This window comes from Oncorhynchus clarkii, chromosome 29, assembly GCF_045791955.1.
Source record: "Oncorhynchus clarkii lewisi isolate Uvic-CL-2024 chromosome 29, UVic_Ocla_1.0, whole genome shotgun sequence".
Taxonomy (NCBI): Eukaryota; Metazoa; Chordata; class Actinopteri; order Salmoniformes; family Salmonidae; genus Oncorhynchus; species Oncorhynchus clarkii.
Window position 1 is genome coordinate 6,557,184 of NC_092175.1, and position 15,112 is coordinate 6,572,295.

The 15,112-nt window shown below is 42.4% G+C and overlaps 1 protein-coding gene across 1 annotated transcript; it reads right to left on the reverse strand.

Moving 5' to 3' along the window:
• Nucleotides 1-1,743: 1,743 nt before the first annotated feature.
• LOC139387834 (tubulin-specific chaperone A-like) lies at nucleotides 1,744-13,978 on the reverse strand. The gene is made up of 4 exons (XM_071134094.1): nucleotides 13,809-13,978; nucleotides 9,530-9,656; nucleotides 5,642-5,728; nucleotides 1,744-4,666 (listed from the first exon to the last, which is right to left on the reverse strand). Exons 1-4 carry the CDS (start codon nucleotides 13,859-13,861, stop codon nucleotides 4,586-4,588), a joined length of 348 nt encoding a protein of 115 aa, XP_070990195.1. The 5' UTR covers nucleotides 13,862-13,978; the 3' UTR covers nucleotides 1,744-4,585.
• Between the last annotated feature and the right edge of the window lie 1,134 nt (nucleotides 13,979-15,112).

Below are 15,112 nucleotides of genomic sequence, written 5' to 3' on the forward strand. Positions count from 1 at the left end.
TTAAATTTGGAAACAATTGTCTGTTCTTCTTCTTTTTCATACCTGTAATATCGCAGAATGTGGATTAAAGCGCCAGAGCAGAGAATGTGTGCGTTATTCAAGATGTCCGGGTTTGTGTTGTTCTTTCCCTATTTTTATTCGAAGAGCATATTAATTGTATTTGCCGTATACCTTTTTCAGCATCAATTATCGGTAATAATATTATTTAATATGTTAACAGTTTACCTGTGTCAGTTTAGGCAGTATTGGATTGTGCGCTGAAACCATAACGATCATTTAAAATCATGACTTTGTTTGGTGTTCGCCTCTCCGTCAGAACGGCACCATTGCGTGTGATTGATTGCGCGCTTATTTTTACGACTTTTCGATAGCTCACGGCTTTTATGGCTGTACACAAAAGTGAATGACTCATTTCCGTGCGCCATCTCATATTTAACCCGGGAAAACGCCAAGAGGCAGACGCAGTGGCATGGTGCTCCAAGAATGCATTAAACTGCACTTTTATTGATACCATGTAGGCTACAAAATACACATTTAGGCTATATGAAAATGTGTCTTTGTGTCGAAAGTGACCCTGTATTAAATTCCTTTCTACAGTGCTGCAAATGGCCAACGTTGGACTTTTCATGGCGGATGAAGTTATTTTCCCCTAATAAATAGGCTTCAGATTGTTGACCAGGGACAAAGAAAGACACTAGCTAGGCTGAAAACACATTGGCTCCCTCTAATACAATTTATTCAGCTAGTTTACCTCGTACAATACCTATAGATTGAATCTCTGTAAGCCAATACCTGCCCCCAGAACTAAGCGCAGGGATTTCAAGCTTTATTTGCGAAACGTGGAGTAAAACAAAGCATTTTATCAAATTAATTTGTGGGAAGAAATGTAACCATTTCCTGGTGCAACAAAAAGTCCTCTTTTCAGTGGGTTTACACCCGTGGAATGTCGCAAGTAACCTACACTGTATCACCATAGGCCTAACCCTTTCTGAATATAATAATAGCCATATGCTAATAATAATCACAATAACAATAGCCTAATAATAATAATAAAAACGGAACAAAAACGGAACAAAAATGAATAGCTTCTCTCCAATAGGCCTGTATGTGCTATTGTTTATTGTTAGCATGTTAGTCCATTTTTCTAGAAGAAAACAAATCACGAGTTACTCATACAGAAACATCTTTGTTTGAAAACATTGAAATCATAAAATCGAAAGCACATTATAGTACACAAGAACAAAAAAAACGCTGTAAATATAATACAAATAATAATAATAATTGTTACTATTATTATTATTATTATCACCGTGTTTTTTTTTCGTATTAGGAACATCGATGTTATGAACACTTTTACGCCTATTTCTCCAACGAAATTGTAACCTATAATTTGAAATTGTAACCTATAATTTGTGTGTGTACGTGTGTGTGTGTGTGTGTGTGTGTGTGTGTGTGTTTGTGTCAGATGAAGGTCCTCGTTTCACTGAATTGAAAAGGCTGTAATTAGGGTAAACAACGAGGAGCAAAGCAGAGTGGCTTCTCTCCTGGCTGAGATCCCCATAACAACATCAATCTTATCCAGCACAGAAATAAAAATAGACAAACAAACAAATTCGCCACCTGCAAGTTAATGCGGCGCATCTGAGTGGAAAGTAGACATTTTCACGCACTCTGGAGATGAGGAGTGACTTTTAATAAAACCACAAGAAAAACAAATGTAATTCTATACGCAGTATTGGAGCTGTAGATTTCCAGTGCACCTCTCTCTTTTCAACAGGGGCCTTGGGCATTCGCTCGCGCATCGGGAGTTGCACGCTAGAGACACCGCGTGTTGCCTTTTGCCTGTCGTCTCCGCCTGCCCTTCATTCTCCCGCGTGCATTGTCGTCTCGGGCCACGGTGCAGAGAGATAACACGGAGGATGATTTTTGTTGACTCTTTTTCTTCTTCTCCCAGGTCTGGGGGTGAATCTAAGTCATCAGGCGTCTGTATTCACTCAATTAGAGAATTCTAAAGAGAAAATCGATCTTCCATCTGCAGAAATGCCAGTTTAACAAATTATATTCTTGTTTCGTGCAGGTGATTTGGTGACAGTCGGGGGATTAGAAGTAATAAGTTGTTGTGTTTGAGCTCTGGGGAGGAGAGAGGAGCGAGGAAATAGAGAGGCGCGGTGCGCGCAAGGGCTCCATCCATCAGGTGCGTCGCCTTGCCGCATCCTTCAGCAGGTTGACGTTTATTGTTATGAGTCTTGTCCTGGAGGCAGAACTGAGCGATTTCCCTTACATTCAAGAAAACAAAAATGTGCTTTTTGGTCTTGATTTAAGGTTACACTTTTAGAAAAAAAGGTTCTGGATAGAACCAAAAAGGGTTATATTGCTTGCTTCATTTATGGCGCCCCTAAAGGTTTTATATAGAACCCTTCTGTAGGGGGTTCTTCTTCACTGAACTAAAATTGGCTCCATATTAGAACCATTGGGTTCCATATATATAGGGTTCTATATGGAACCAATTTCGGTTCTATATAGGACCTTAAAGAGTGTCATATATGAACAAAGCATAGAATCCTTGTTGGTCCTTCCAGAACATTCTTTATTTGAGTATATTGTTAGACATATACGGTTAGCAGGTTAGGGTAAAGGTTCGGATTTTTTATGACTTTGTGGCTGTGCCAGGTAATGGCCACTCTGTAAGCTGCCTCCAGAACAAGACCCAAGACAAAAAAACGCTAACACGAGTCCTTCGCCCACATATCCAGGTAGCGCCTGTGGCCCGCCACCGCATCTCATGGTTCAATTAGCGCCGCTGCCCTATGCGAGGACTCGATTAGACCGTGAGTCATCCGAAAGAAATATAATTATGGTTCCAAATAAAATAATCAGCATTGAAGAGCGATTTCCTTAACGAGATGGATAGGCTGGATGTCACGGAGAGGCGCGCGTCTCATTAGGGCGATAATGAGACTTAGGGGCGATCCCGATAATTATCGAAATCTGTAAAATAAGGATCAAGCCAACCCTTAATGTCTGCCCAGTCAGGTTTTTTGTCTTGTATTATTAGACTGGAATTCATGTGTCTTGGATGCCTTAACCTCGAAAGAGTCTGAACTTATTCGGAAAGAAATAATAGGTCATGAGATTTGTTTGAACATTTAATCAATTATATTATTAATATTCAATGTTATTAACAGGCTTAACATGAGCACAACCTAATACATGTTTTGTCGGCTATAAAAACATATAGCCTACATTGAACAACATCTTCAAGCATAGTTTAGTTTACCTTTGGGATAATAGTATTTATATAATCCATAGGTATTTCCTCTATCTGGTTGGTCTATGGATAGGCCTACATTTTATGGTCCAGGAAAAATAAACAATTTGGACAATTCCATAGTGGAACATAAAAACTATATATGTTAACCCAAATAAAATATTTAATAATATAGTTTTTAAAAGTCTACACTTGTGGACCAAAATAATAAGTGATTTGATGCCCAACAACTACGCTTACTGGTCATTCTGCAAACAGTCTACGCCTATATGAAAGAAAAAAAAAAAAACTATTTTCACGCCGCTTCGAGACAGCTACGACCAGAAGTGATTTTTTTCGTTGCGTGTTAGATCTTACACAGAAGGTTAAGATAATTAACGTAGCAGCTTAAGATAATTTGATGAAGATTAGGAAAAGAAATAGCGAAAATGCTCTCCAAACCTGCTACGAAAATCCCCTTCTGGTCGTAGCTGTATCTTAGTGGCTGAAAATAGTGTGTCCAAGTGTACCCCATGCTTATACAGTGGATGTGACAGGCTATGTCCAGTTGGTGATGACAGTGCTGATGATGTCACTAGGCCGCATGGATGTTATTGACCAGCGGAGGTTGGTGTCCTGAAACAGGCATCATGCCAAAACGGTCCGTGCTGTCTGGGATCCTTGGGCCATCCTTACACCATTGAAGATGAAATTGAACATGGTTTATGGTTAAGATAACACACGGTATGAAATAAGGGGCTAGGGTTTAGGGTAGGGACAGCCCAAGGCTCCCAGATAGCACTAACCATGTCAAAAACAGTGCTACATATCTCTCTCCATCCAACCCCACACAGACAATAGGATGGTTGTTATATAATAACGGTTTAGCTAGCTCTCCTCTTGTTAGGTTCTTTGGTTCTATAATTATGTTCACTGGTGACACCTTGCTTGTTATGAGAGAATACATACATACAATCTATGTTCAAATCAACAAATTGAGGAACACTTCTAAATCACTTGATGCAAGACGCTAAAGTACAATAGCTTGAATACGAGATAAACAACACAATTAGGCTACATTTGCAGCTGTATGGTAGAAGCCAAGCAAATCCACCGTGGTAAGAACAGAAAGTGTTCATTTGATGCTTGTGTGAGAGTGTGCACTCCAGAGAAGGATGTCAACATCTCAAACTGTAGAAATAAGTCAAAAAAAAAGTTTTTTAAGTTTAAAAAAAAGAGTGAGAAAAAAAGTGCTGAACGATTCTGTTTGTCTATGATTCCAAACAAGCCCAGATGAACGGAATGGACATCTAAGTGACGCATTAGAGAGTGAGAGCATCATCCTTCAAGCTTCACTGAATCCAATACGGTCCTGGCCTCTTTGTACTCCGCTGCTTCAGCCAAGTCCTCTTCCGTTTCCTGAAAAAACACACACAGCACATACAGGATATCAATACTAACCCCATCACATACACACACAACTTTAAAATTACTAACCATTCAAATAGCATAACACCAAATCTAACTTACAGTCCACAATCACCCATAGTTAACCTAGCCATGAAAAGTCCACGGTCCAATCACGTGGCTATTCACCAAATGATCATACAAAACCTGTTTTTCTAACACGTCCCTTACATAGTCAATTTAAATAAAAATGTACATTAACAATCTGCATACGTTGATTCCACAGTGTAACATTTCTAGTCAGTGCAGAAGAGTGTGTGTCTGTGTGTGTATGTGTGAGAGAGTGTGTGTGTGGGTCACATCTGTGCTAATCGAGTGCTGCTGGGTTCCTATGGTGGCCCACCGCAGTGACAGAACTGCTAATGAACTGTAATGAGTGTGTGTGCGTGCGTGCGGGAAGGGGTTGAGGTGGGTGAGAGGGGATTTTGGTGTGAGGTGGAGAGGGACAAGTCGCTGTCACGTCTCCCCACCTTCCCTCAGAGGAGTCATCTGTGATTTCCTCTCTCTCTTCCGCCTCTTTCTGCACGTGTGTCTCACCGAGGCCACGGCTGCCTGACTCCTGCTCTCTGCTAATTGTGAGGACCCTGAGACATGCATGTGTGTGGAAGAAGGGTGTATGTTCCTTTCTCTGGCTTCTTAGATCTGTCAGGATAGACAACACTACAGACAGTCACACGCACCTGCATGATGAGAGTGCCACTGAAATTCACACACTCCCGACACGGAAGCCCAAACTACTAACACCCGGATAAACCTGCAGCAACCAAGACCAAGGAGGATTGGCTCCAACTCCAGAGTCCGATTCCTCTTAACGTTTCTTCCTTCCCAACAGAGTCCATCTTGGCCACTGTTGCCCTAGGATTGCTCCCATGTGATTTTATATGATTTTTCTTTTTTTCCCCTGAAAGAAAACAGAGCTGTTCTTACTAGTATCTGGGACAGGTCTGCGTGTGCTATGGTCAGACGCCTGTGACAGTCTGGAATCATCATCTTGGACTCCTGTAGCACCTCCAGCTGGAACCCAGAGACAGCACAACACATACTACTCATCAGCACAATCATCTACACCATTTATAAGCATATCAGTTGTGTGTTCGTTTTTCTTCGAGGGATCCTCCAAGCAGAAGAACCATAGTACAAAAAAGGTTTAGAAACACTGCTTTAGAACGTAATGTATTAAAAGGTTGAAAAACAACCCGGTACAGCTTCAGTAGCACCACTGTGTCGTTCCTGGCAATAGGCAATGTCTTGGTTTAGTATCCCACATACGCTGTGTTAAGGTTAACGTCCCACAACAAGCTCTCTGCCTGTGTGACATTTTTTATTGAGTTATTGATCGGGCAGGGAGTTGGGCAGCAGCAGGGGTCCTCGCCTCGCTCTGCCTCTGGCACACCTGGGTGAGTGGAGAAGAGTAAAGCAGAGAGGTAGCAGCACGGTGATCAGGCATGGAGAGGTATTACTACGCCCAGGGCAGGTAGCACTACGGTGATCAGGCATGGAGAGGTATTACTACGCCCAGGGTAGGTAGCACTACGGTGATCAGGCATGGAGAGGTATTGCTACGCCTGTGGGGAAGCGGAGTTAGAGCCCGAGGTTCAGGCAGAACTGAGTCTCTCAACAGGCAAAGCGAATGGGGAATTCCCCTGACTGGCATCCTAAAAAGAGGAGTCAGACACACTTCTAAGAAACTCCAGTGGTGAGGTGGAGAGACACACAGGCTGTGACACACACACACAGTGAGGTGGAGAGACACACAGGCTGTGACACACACACACGGTGAGGTGGAGAGACACACAGGCTGTGACACACACACACGGTGAGGTGGAGAGACACACAGGCTGTGACACACACACACGGTGAGGTGGGAGAGTGGTACCAGTACCCAGTACCAGTAGAATGATCCCATCAGCAGCAGCAGGATAAAGACTACACTTAGAGGCCTATTGATTCTATTACAATGAAAATATATATATATATATACACACACACACAGTGGGGCAAAAAAGTATTTAGTCAGCCACCAATTGTGCAAGTTCTCCCACTTAAAAAGATGAGAGAGGCCTGTAATTTTCATCACAGGTACACTTCAACTATGACAGACAAAATGAGGAGGAAAAAATCCAGAAAATCACATTGAATGGTTTTTTTAATGAATTTATTTGCAAATTATGATGGAAAATAAGTATTTGGTCAATAACAAAAGTTTATCTCAATACTTTGTTATATACCCTTTGTTGGCAATGACAGAGGTCAAACGTTTTCTGTAAGTCTTCACCAGGTTTTCACACACTGTTGCTGGTATTTTGGCCCATTCCTCCATGCAGATCTACTCTAGAGCAGTGATGTTTTGGGGCTGTTGCTGGGCAACACAAACTTTCAACTCCCTCCAAAGATTTTCTATGGGGTTGAGATCTGGAGACTGGCTAGGCCACTCCAGGAACTTGAAATGCTTCTTACGAAGCCACTCCTTCGTTGCCCGGGCGGTGTGTTTGGGATCATTGTCATGCTGAAAGACCCAGCCACGTTTCATCTTCAATACCCTTGCTGATGGAAGGAGGTTTTCACTCAAAATCTCACGATACACAGCCCCATTCATTCTTTCCTTTACACGGATCAGTCGTCCTGGTCCCTTTGAAGAAAAACAGCCCCAAAGCATGATGTTTCCACCCCCATGCTTCACAGTAGGTATGGTGTTCTTTGGATGCAACTCAGCATTCTTTGTCCTCCAAACACGACGAGTTGAGTTTTTACCAAAAAGTTATATTTTGGTTTCATCTGACCATATGACATTCTCCCAATCTTCTTCTGGATCATCCAAATGCTCTCTAGCAAACTTCAGACGGGCCTGGACATGTACTGGCTTAAGGGGGACACGTCTGGCACTGCAGGATTTGAGTCCCTGGCGGCGTAGTGTGTTACTGATGGTAGGCTTTGTTACTTTGGTCCCAGCTCTCTGCAGGTCATTTACTAGGTCCCCCCGTGTGGTTCTGGGATTTTTGCTCACCGTTCTTTGGATCATTTTATGTGGAGCCCCAGATCGAGGGAGATTATCAGTGGTCTCGTATGTCTTCCATTTCCTAATAATTGCTCCCACAGTTGGTTTCTTCAAACCAAGCTGCTTACCTATTGCAGATTCAGTCTTCCCAGCCTGGTGCAGGTCTACAATTTTGTTTCTGGTGTCCTTTGACAGCTCTTTGGTCTTGGCCATAGTGGAGTTTGGATTGTGACTGTTTGAGGTTGTGGACAGGTGTCTTTTATACTGATAACAAGTTCAAACAGGTGCCATTAAGACAGGTAACGAGTGAAGGACAGAGGAGCCTCTTAAAGAAGAAGTTACAGGTCTGTGAGAGCCAGAAATCTTGCTTGTTTGTAGGTGACCAAATACTTATTTTCCACCATAATTTGCAAATAAATTCATTAAAAATCCTACAATGTGATTTTCTGGATTTTTTCCCCTCATTTTGTCTGTCATAGATGAAGTGTACCTATGATGAAAATTACAGGCCTCTCTCATATTTTTAAGTGGGAGAACTTGCACAATTGGTGGCTGACTAAATACCTTTTTGCCCCACTGTATACCCTATTCCCACAGGCCTCTGGTCAAAAGTAGTGCACTATATAAGAAATAAGATGCCATTTAAGACGCCCCCCTATACCTAAAGCTCCCTCACCGATCCACACCAAATGAACAAACCTAACAATGGGTCAAACCAGAGAATTGTAATTCTGCAGCGGGGAAAAAAACACAAGACGGCTGAAAAAGCGGCGTTTATCTTACTCTGATTTCAGATGTACACGAGCTATCTAATGTGCATACTGCAAGAGTAGAACCAGTTGTCTATTGGGCATGAAATCGTTGCAGATGATCCTCTCCACAAAGGTGTAAAATCCCTATAATAGCTGAGATGAAAACAAAGGTTATGAGGTAGGGCACACAGGGGACAGAGGTCACCCTGGGTCTTTATCTTCTAACAGCCTCTCATCCCTCACTCATTCTACTCTAAGCAGGGAAAATATAGGAGGGAGCGAGGAAGATGGAGGGAGCAGACAAGGATATGGGCCAGCGATCTCCTAGCGGCTGTAAATTACCAGCATGTGGCAGTAATTATCAAACTCCTCCAAAGTTACATAACGTCATTAAATCAGAAATGGTTTAATGACTAAATCACTAAACCCCCCCCAAGCCTAATTCTTCATAATGATACTACGCTGACCTCATTACAGTGAATGTAGGGCTACTGGCATCATCCATTCTCTACTGTACTTCTCTTTTACAATAGGCGTGTTAAAGCACATTAGAACGCTTCTACACATTTAGCCACGAAGGTGACAAAGAAAAAGTTGAGGAAAAACACAACAGGTCATTTAGAATGCCAAATAAAACGGCACTAAAAGCACGCACCTCATCGGAGGACAAGATTATTTGTATGCGTTACTTCATCAGGCCGACTCTTTCCTGTGTAGTAACCAAGTGGGTAGCAACATTGTATTATCTTGTGTAATAACAAAAATGGCTCCAAATCCATGAATATGCAATCACAAATCAGTTGCTAAATCATAATGAACTTAATACAACGTAGTTACAATAGTATGACATATATATAGTATAACTACACAGCTTTAAAAGCAACTTAATGTAAAGTGTTTGTATATGTAGGCCTATGTAAAGCACGTTTTTACAACCTAACGTAAAGTATTTGTATATGTAGGCCTCTGTAAAGCACGTTTTTACAACCTAACGTAAAGTGTTTGTATATGTAAAGCATGTTTTTACAACTTCACGTAGGCTACTTATTCTGCTGAGTTGTCACCGACCTGTTTCTTGATGACATACTTGGCCTCTGAGTCGGCCTCTTCGTCGCAGGCCTCTGCTTTCAGTCGTTCAATCTTCTCCTCCTGCTGCCTGGTCTCCTTGACGTACATGACCTTCTCCTTCACCAGACTGGGAAGACAATAACAGACAAGACACAGCACAGCGTAGTTACAAACATACAAAAACAAATCAACACACTGGGGAGCCAGGCCCAGCCAATCAGAATGAGTCCCCCCCACAGAAGGGCTTTATTACAGACAGAAATACTTCTCAGGTTCATCAGCTGTCTGGGTGGCTGGTCTCAGATGATGGTAACACATGGTCTGCGATTGTGAGGCCGGTTGGATGTACTGCCAAAACCTCTAAAACAACATTTTATAGTAGCCTTTTCTTGTCCCCATCACAAGGTGCACCTGTGTAATGATCATGCTGTTTAATCAGCTTCTTGATATGCCACCCCTGTCAGGTGGATGGATTATCTTGGCAATGGAGAAAGGCTCAATAACATTCTGACCACAAGGCTTGAGCTCGTCAACGAGCGTCCGCGTAGTCAGGCGTTAAAATAGAACTTGGTTCTATTTGTGATGCTTGACGCGCTACAAGTCCCGCTTCTCCCATCTCCTCATTGGATTTTAGGGGCATATACCCACGTGGGTGATTGAAAGATGAACTGAGGTCCACACTCCAGTCCAGTTGGTGGTTGTAATGCACCTCAAAGTTGGTTGCCAACCGCCAAAGAAGAAGAAGAAACCTGAAGGAGAGATGACTACAAACAAACCCGGTTTACCATTTTATCTGTGGATTAATGGTCGGAGTAGAGGACCTTGTGCATTTCTGGTAAAATAACAACCCAATGTTTATATCCCAGGGCAAATTAACTAGCAACAGCAAGCTAGCTAGATACATTTCCATACATGTTTAATGCTTTTCGACCTGTCCCCAAATTAATATAGTTGGTTCAGAGTTCGTTTTGATATTTCAACCTGTGTGTCCTGATCGGTCTGGTGTGGGTGAACAAAAAAATAAAATAAATCAACATTCACTTGATGACGTTAAAAACAACACAGAAAAAAACACAAACACCTAAAACCCAAAGCTGTACAAACTCAGGCCCCAAGATGTCAAAGAGGAATGAGGAGGAGTTCTCATTCAACTTACCACCAGGTAAAGTAATGGTCAAACAAACAACAAAAATAGTCCTGACCAATTTGTCCCATTGTTCCCAGATGTGTACAGCATGGGTATAATGTAACAATGTCGTCTGTGTGTTGGTTATCTGTGGATCTACTACAGTACAGCGCCTTGCCTTCCTCCTCTGCCTGATCACCACGCTCTCCATTTAACTGCCACTTCTGGCAGGACACACACTCTACTGGCCCTTTCTACGATTAATTGATCATCAATTTAGTCCCTAATTTGGACCAAGTCATGTGGTAAATGGACCACTTTTCCTTGATTGTTAGTGAAAATGGGTTTGAGTACATTGATACATTTTGATTATTTATCAATTACGGGCCAAATGGAACTAAATCTATTAAATAAATTCAGATCCTGATTGGCATAATGGAGTTTGAAAATATCACTATTGATAATGATTCCTGACTAATAGTCTTTTTCCGGCTGCAGCTTTGCTTGTCGGGATGACGACGCGGAATTCATTTTTCATAAAATCAGCTGTGTGCGTTGGTTCGTGTGTGTGAGTGATCCTTCATTAATCAGGCACATTACCCAGAAACACCCTCTCCCTCAGTGTTGCCGTGGCGCCTTGCTTAGCCGAGGAAGCCAACGGCACTCTGTCATATTTTATGTCAATTACCGCTCATTTTAATACGTTTCCATCAAGACGCTGTTTAAACGGGCGGCATATGCAACAAGGAACAGCAGAGGAGCGCTCCTCCTCTCCTCTTTTCCTCTCCTCTCTCTCAGGCTTTACACAGTAAGGACGTCACCTCTGAGGTTATTTGGAGGGAGAGAAGGCAGCAACAAGAGAGAGGGGAAGAGAGGAAGGAAAAGAAAGGGGGATTGAAATTATTTGAATAAAACTGAAGGACAGTCTAATAACTAAATGTCCACCCCCACCCCGTCAATCCTCCTCTTCCTCTCATCCAGTCCCGATGTTCATTTCTTATTTCTCTCCGGCAGGGTCTTGGAAACGCTGGCTGTGTGTGTGTGTGTGTGTGTGTGTGTGTGTGTGTGTGAATGAGGGGTGGGGTCGTCGTGGCTGGTTTTAAATAGACCTGCCACCCAGGACTTAATGGAAAAGGCATCTCTCTGGAAAATAAGGAAAAAAAGGGAATTAGAGATCCGACACACATTCGGCCGCCGCCTCCTCCTCCTCCGGCAGCACTGCATTTTTGAGCACCGGCCTAGCCCTATGCCAAGGCCCGAATGACAAAGCCAAATTACTGTTGTCATTTTATTAAGGGCATCCGCCTCGCTAGGGCAGAGAGGAGGCACTGACTGGAATGTACAACGCCACAAAGCCAATGGAACAGGCCTTACTGGGAGAGAGCGGACAGGGAGCTGCTAGGCTTTTAATAACACATAAGGAATGAGAGAGGGGGAGAAAGAGAGAGTGAGAATGAAAGAGAGGGAGGGGGACATGAGAGGAAGAGGGAAAGACAGACAGACAGAAGGACATAGTAGGGTACAGAATTACACGAGAAACAGACAAAAAGAGAGAAAAGGCAGTCTGTTCCATCTGACCTTGAACAGAGGCTGCAGGTTCCAATGCCAAGGTCATGCTACAGGCCCCAGCTGCTGAATGGGTAATGGATCTCTCCTTACTTAATTTGCCTCAGTGAAATATACCATTCCTAGGGCAGCCGTTGATGAAGTCAACCTATTCCGAATGGGGCCGCATGGGAAGGAATGAGAATAGAGACGTTTTAGAATGGAAATGAAGCCATTCTAGAATGGAGATGCGTTTTAACCAACTTGATAAAGCACCACCTCTCATTACACCGGCGGGCCTGCTGTTTCCCCACTGCATCAGACACCCTGTCTGTGACGTCACCCTCTGAGGGAGAAGTCTCAGCCGCCAGCGCCATTACCCACAATCATCAGGGAGCCCGTTAGTAATGTGACCCTAATCAAAACACAATCGATAGCACATTTACACAAAGGGCCACGGAGGGAGCGAACCTGGAGGTGATGAGAGAGAGAGAGAGCAACAACAAAAAAATCCTTGCCATGCTTAGGCCGACTATTCTATTTATGAATGTATATATGGATGATGTCCAGTGTTGTGATGGAATCTCTCGGTGAATAGAAGCTCTTGAACAGCTTTCAGGAGAACATGTATTAAAATATGACATTCTTGTTCTGTCCTTCCGAAATAAATAACAGATTGTGGTCAGATGTTTGACTGTAGCAACGGAATGCCCTGTCAGGGAAAACATCAGTCACTTGCAGCAAGGGCCTAATTGTGCAACTCTAAGCTCAAACTGATTGCCTTGTCAACAAAAAAGAACCCGGCTCAGATGAGAATGAGCTTGCAGAAAATCAGCTGCAGTGCATCAAATGCCTGCATTGAGGCTTATGTTTACAATTGCACAGTCACTGACCATAAACAGGCCTTTAGCCTACATTCACTTGAAAACTTAGCTAGCAAAGCCTGGTCTATTGGCTCTGATGAGTGCATCGCTCGCACCCCAGACAGAGACGACAAGAGAAAACTGCTTATTGCGCACCAGCCAAGAGAATGCCAAAGTTTATTTTTTTTTTGTTTTATTCGCAACAAAAGGCCTGAGCAAGATTTACATAGAAAATAATAAGATACATTAAATCAATAAAAACGTAGGCCAACAGTATATGAGGGGTTGTCATAACATCAGATTTGCATCCTTAATAAATTGTCGAGAAGAGAATGCAAACGTACGTTGCATGCTAGCTTGTATGCTAGCCGCTTTACTTTACTAGGCAACACAACCGGGATGACTTGCTAACGTGACACACGCACTTACTATAAATGGTTAAAACATTGTACAAAAAGGCGAAAATGTCATTCAACAACATACAATATATATTTAAATATGTTATGGAGTACAGGTTCCTATGTCCTTGCTACTGCCTTATTTTGATTGACAATGCATGCACCTCCCTAAAGTACCGGTGTATAGTTAAATCTATACCGGCGAAGTGTTCTCGACACCCAGCCCGACTTCTGTCTCGATCCGTAGGTATCCACGGCCTAGTGGGTGTAGCATGTTAGTCAGTTAGCAAGCTAACTAGCTAGCCTGCTATCTTTTAAGATTGTATTAGTTAAAAAGATGCACTTACCGCTTAACAACGCCAGTCTTGATTTTAATCTGTCGTATTCTTGGATCTGCCATGTTAACTGATATTCTCAAAAGACACAATAAAGTACTAGTTTACTGAAATACTGTGAAACGGTTGCTATCCAGCACAACAATATCGCTCATGAGATCCTGGGCATGCGCACTGCGTACCGCGGGAGAGGAGGTGGGCATTTTTGGGCAGATGTCCCTCTTGGATTTAGGCCTAATTCCAGGAATTTGGAATAGAAAGGCTAAGAATTTGATCTGTCTAGCGAGTCGACGATACGAGATCTAGTGAAATAATGTCATACAAGAGGAAATTAAATCGATAAATGTTGGATTCAAATCCTACATGATTGGATATGTGTATGCTAAATCAAAGTTTAGACTGATTTCCCCTGGTTCAGTCATGTCAGATCATTATAACAACGGATGGGGTGGGAAGGGAGAAAGGAAGGACCGATGCATTCATAACATTTCTTAATAGGTTAATGTGTGTTCACTTAAAGTAGTAGCCTAGACTTGCTCATTTATAGGCTACTCTCAAATTGCAGAATTTTTTATATATTTTTTTTAACTGAGTTTTTGGTTTTACTATCCTTGTGGGGTTCAGAAGTCCTCACAAAGATAGTAAAACAAGAAATTAAACATTTTTCCGGTTCCCACAAGAAAAATATATATTTTTTGGTTTTGGGGTTAGGTTTAGGGTTACAATTAAAACAAATCAAATTGAATTTGTCACATACGCCGAATACAACAGGTACAACAACAACCTTACCGCGAAATACTTACTTACAAGCCCTTAATTAGGGTTAGAATACGGGTTAGGGTTAGGGTTACGTTTAATGTTAGGTTAAGGGTTAGGCTTAGGGGTTTGGGCTTTTGTGTGTGTGTGTGTGTGTGTGTGTGTATGTGTGTGTGTGTGTGTGTGTGTGTGTGTGTGTGTGTGTGTGTGTGTGTGTGTGTGTGTGTGTGTGTGTGTGTGTGTGTGTGGTGTGTGTGCTGTACATGTGTTGAGGCTGAGCATTTCAGCATCATGGACGGCGATTTTTAAAACCCATCTATATAACGTTCGTATGGAGATGCAATAGCGAAACCTTAAACTGCTGAATTATTACGCATTGCACATGGGTTGCTTCCATGTTGCCTCATGAGCTTTGTTCAAAGGCATTTTGTCTAAGTACATTTTGTGATGTAATGTTTATATGTGTAATGTAAATTATTGTAACAACGAATTCGCCTTAACTGTATAGATTCTACAGCCGAGATGTTCAAAGCCCTCAGTCTGAGAACCTTAAAAGTCAA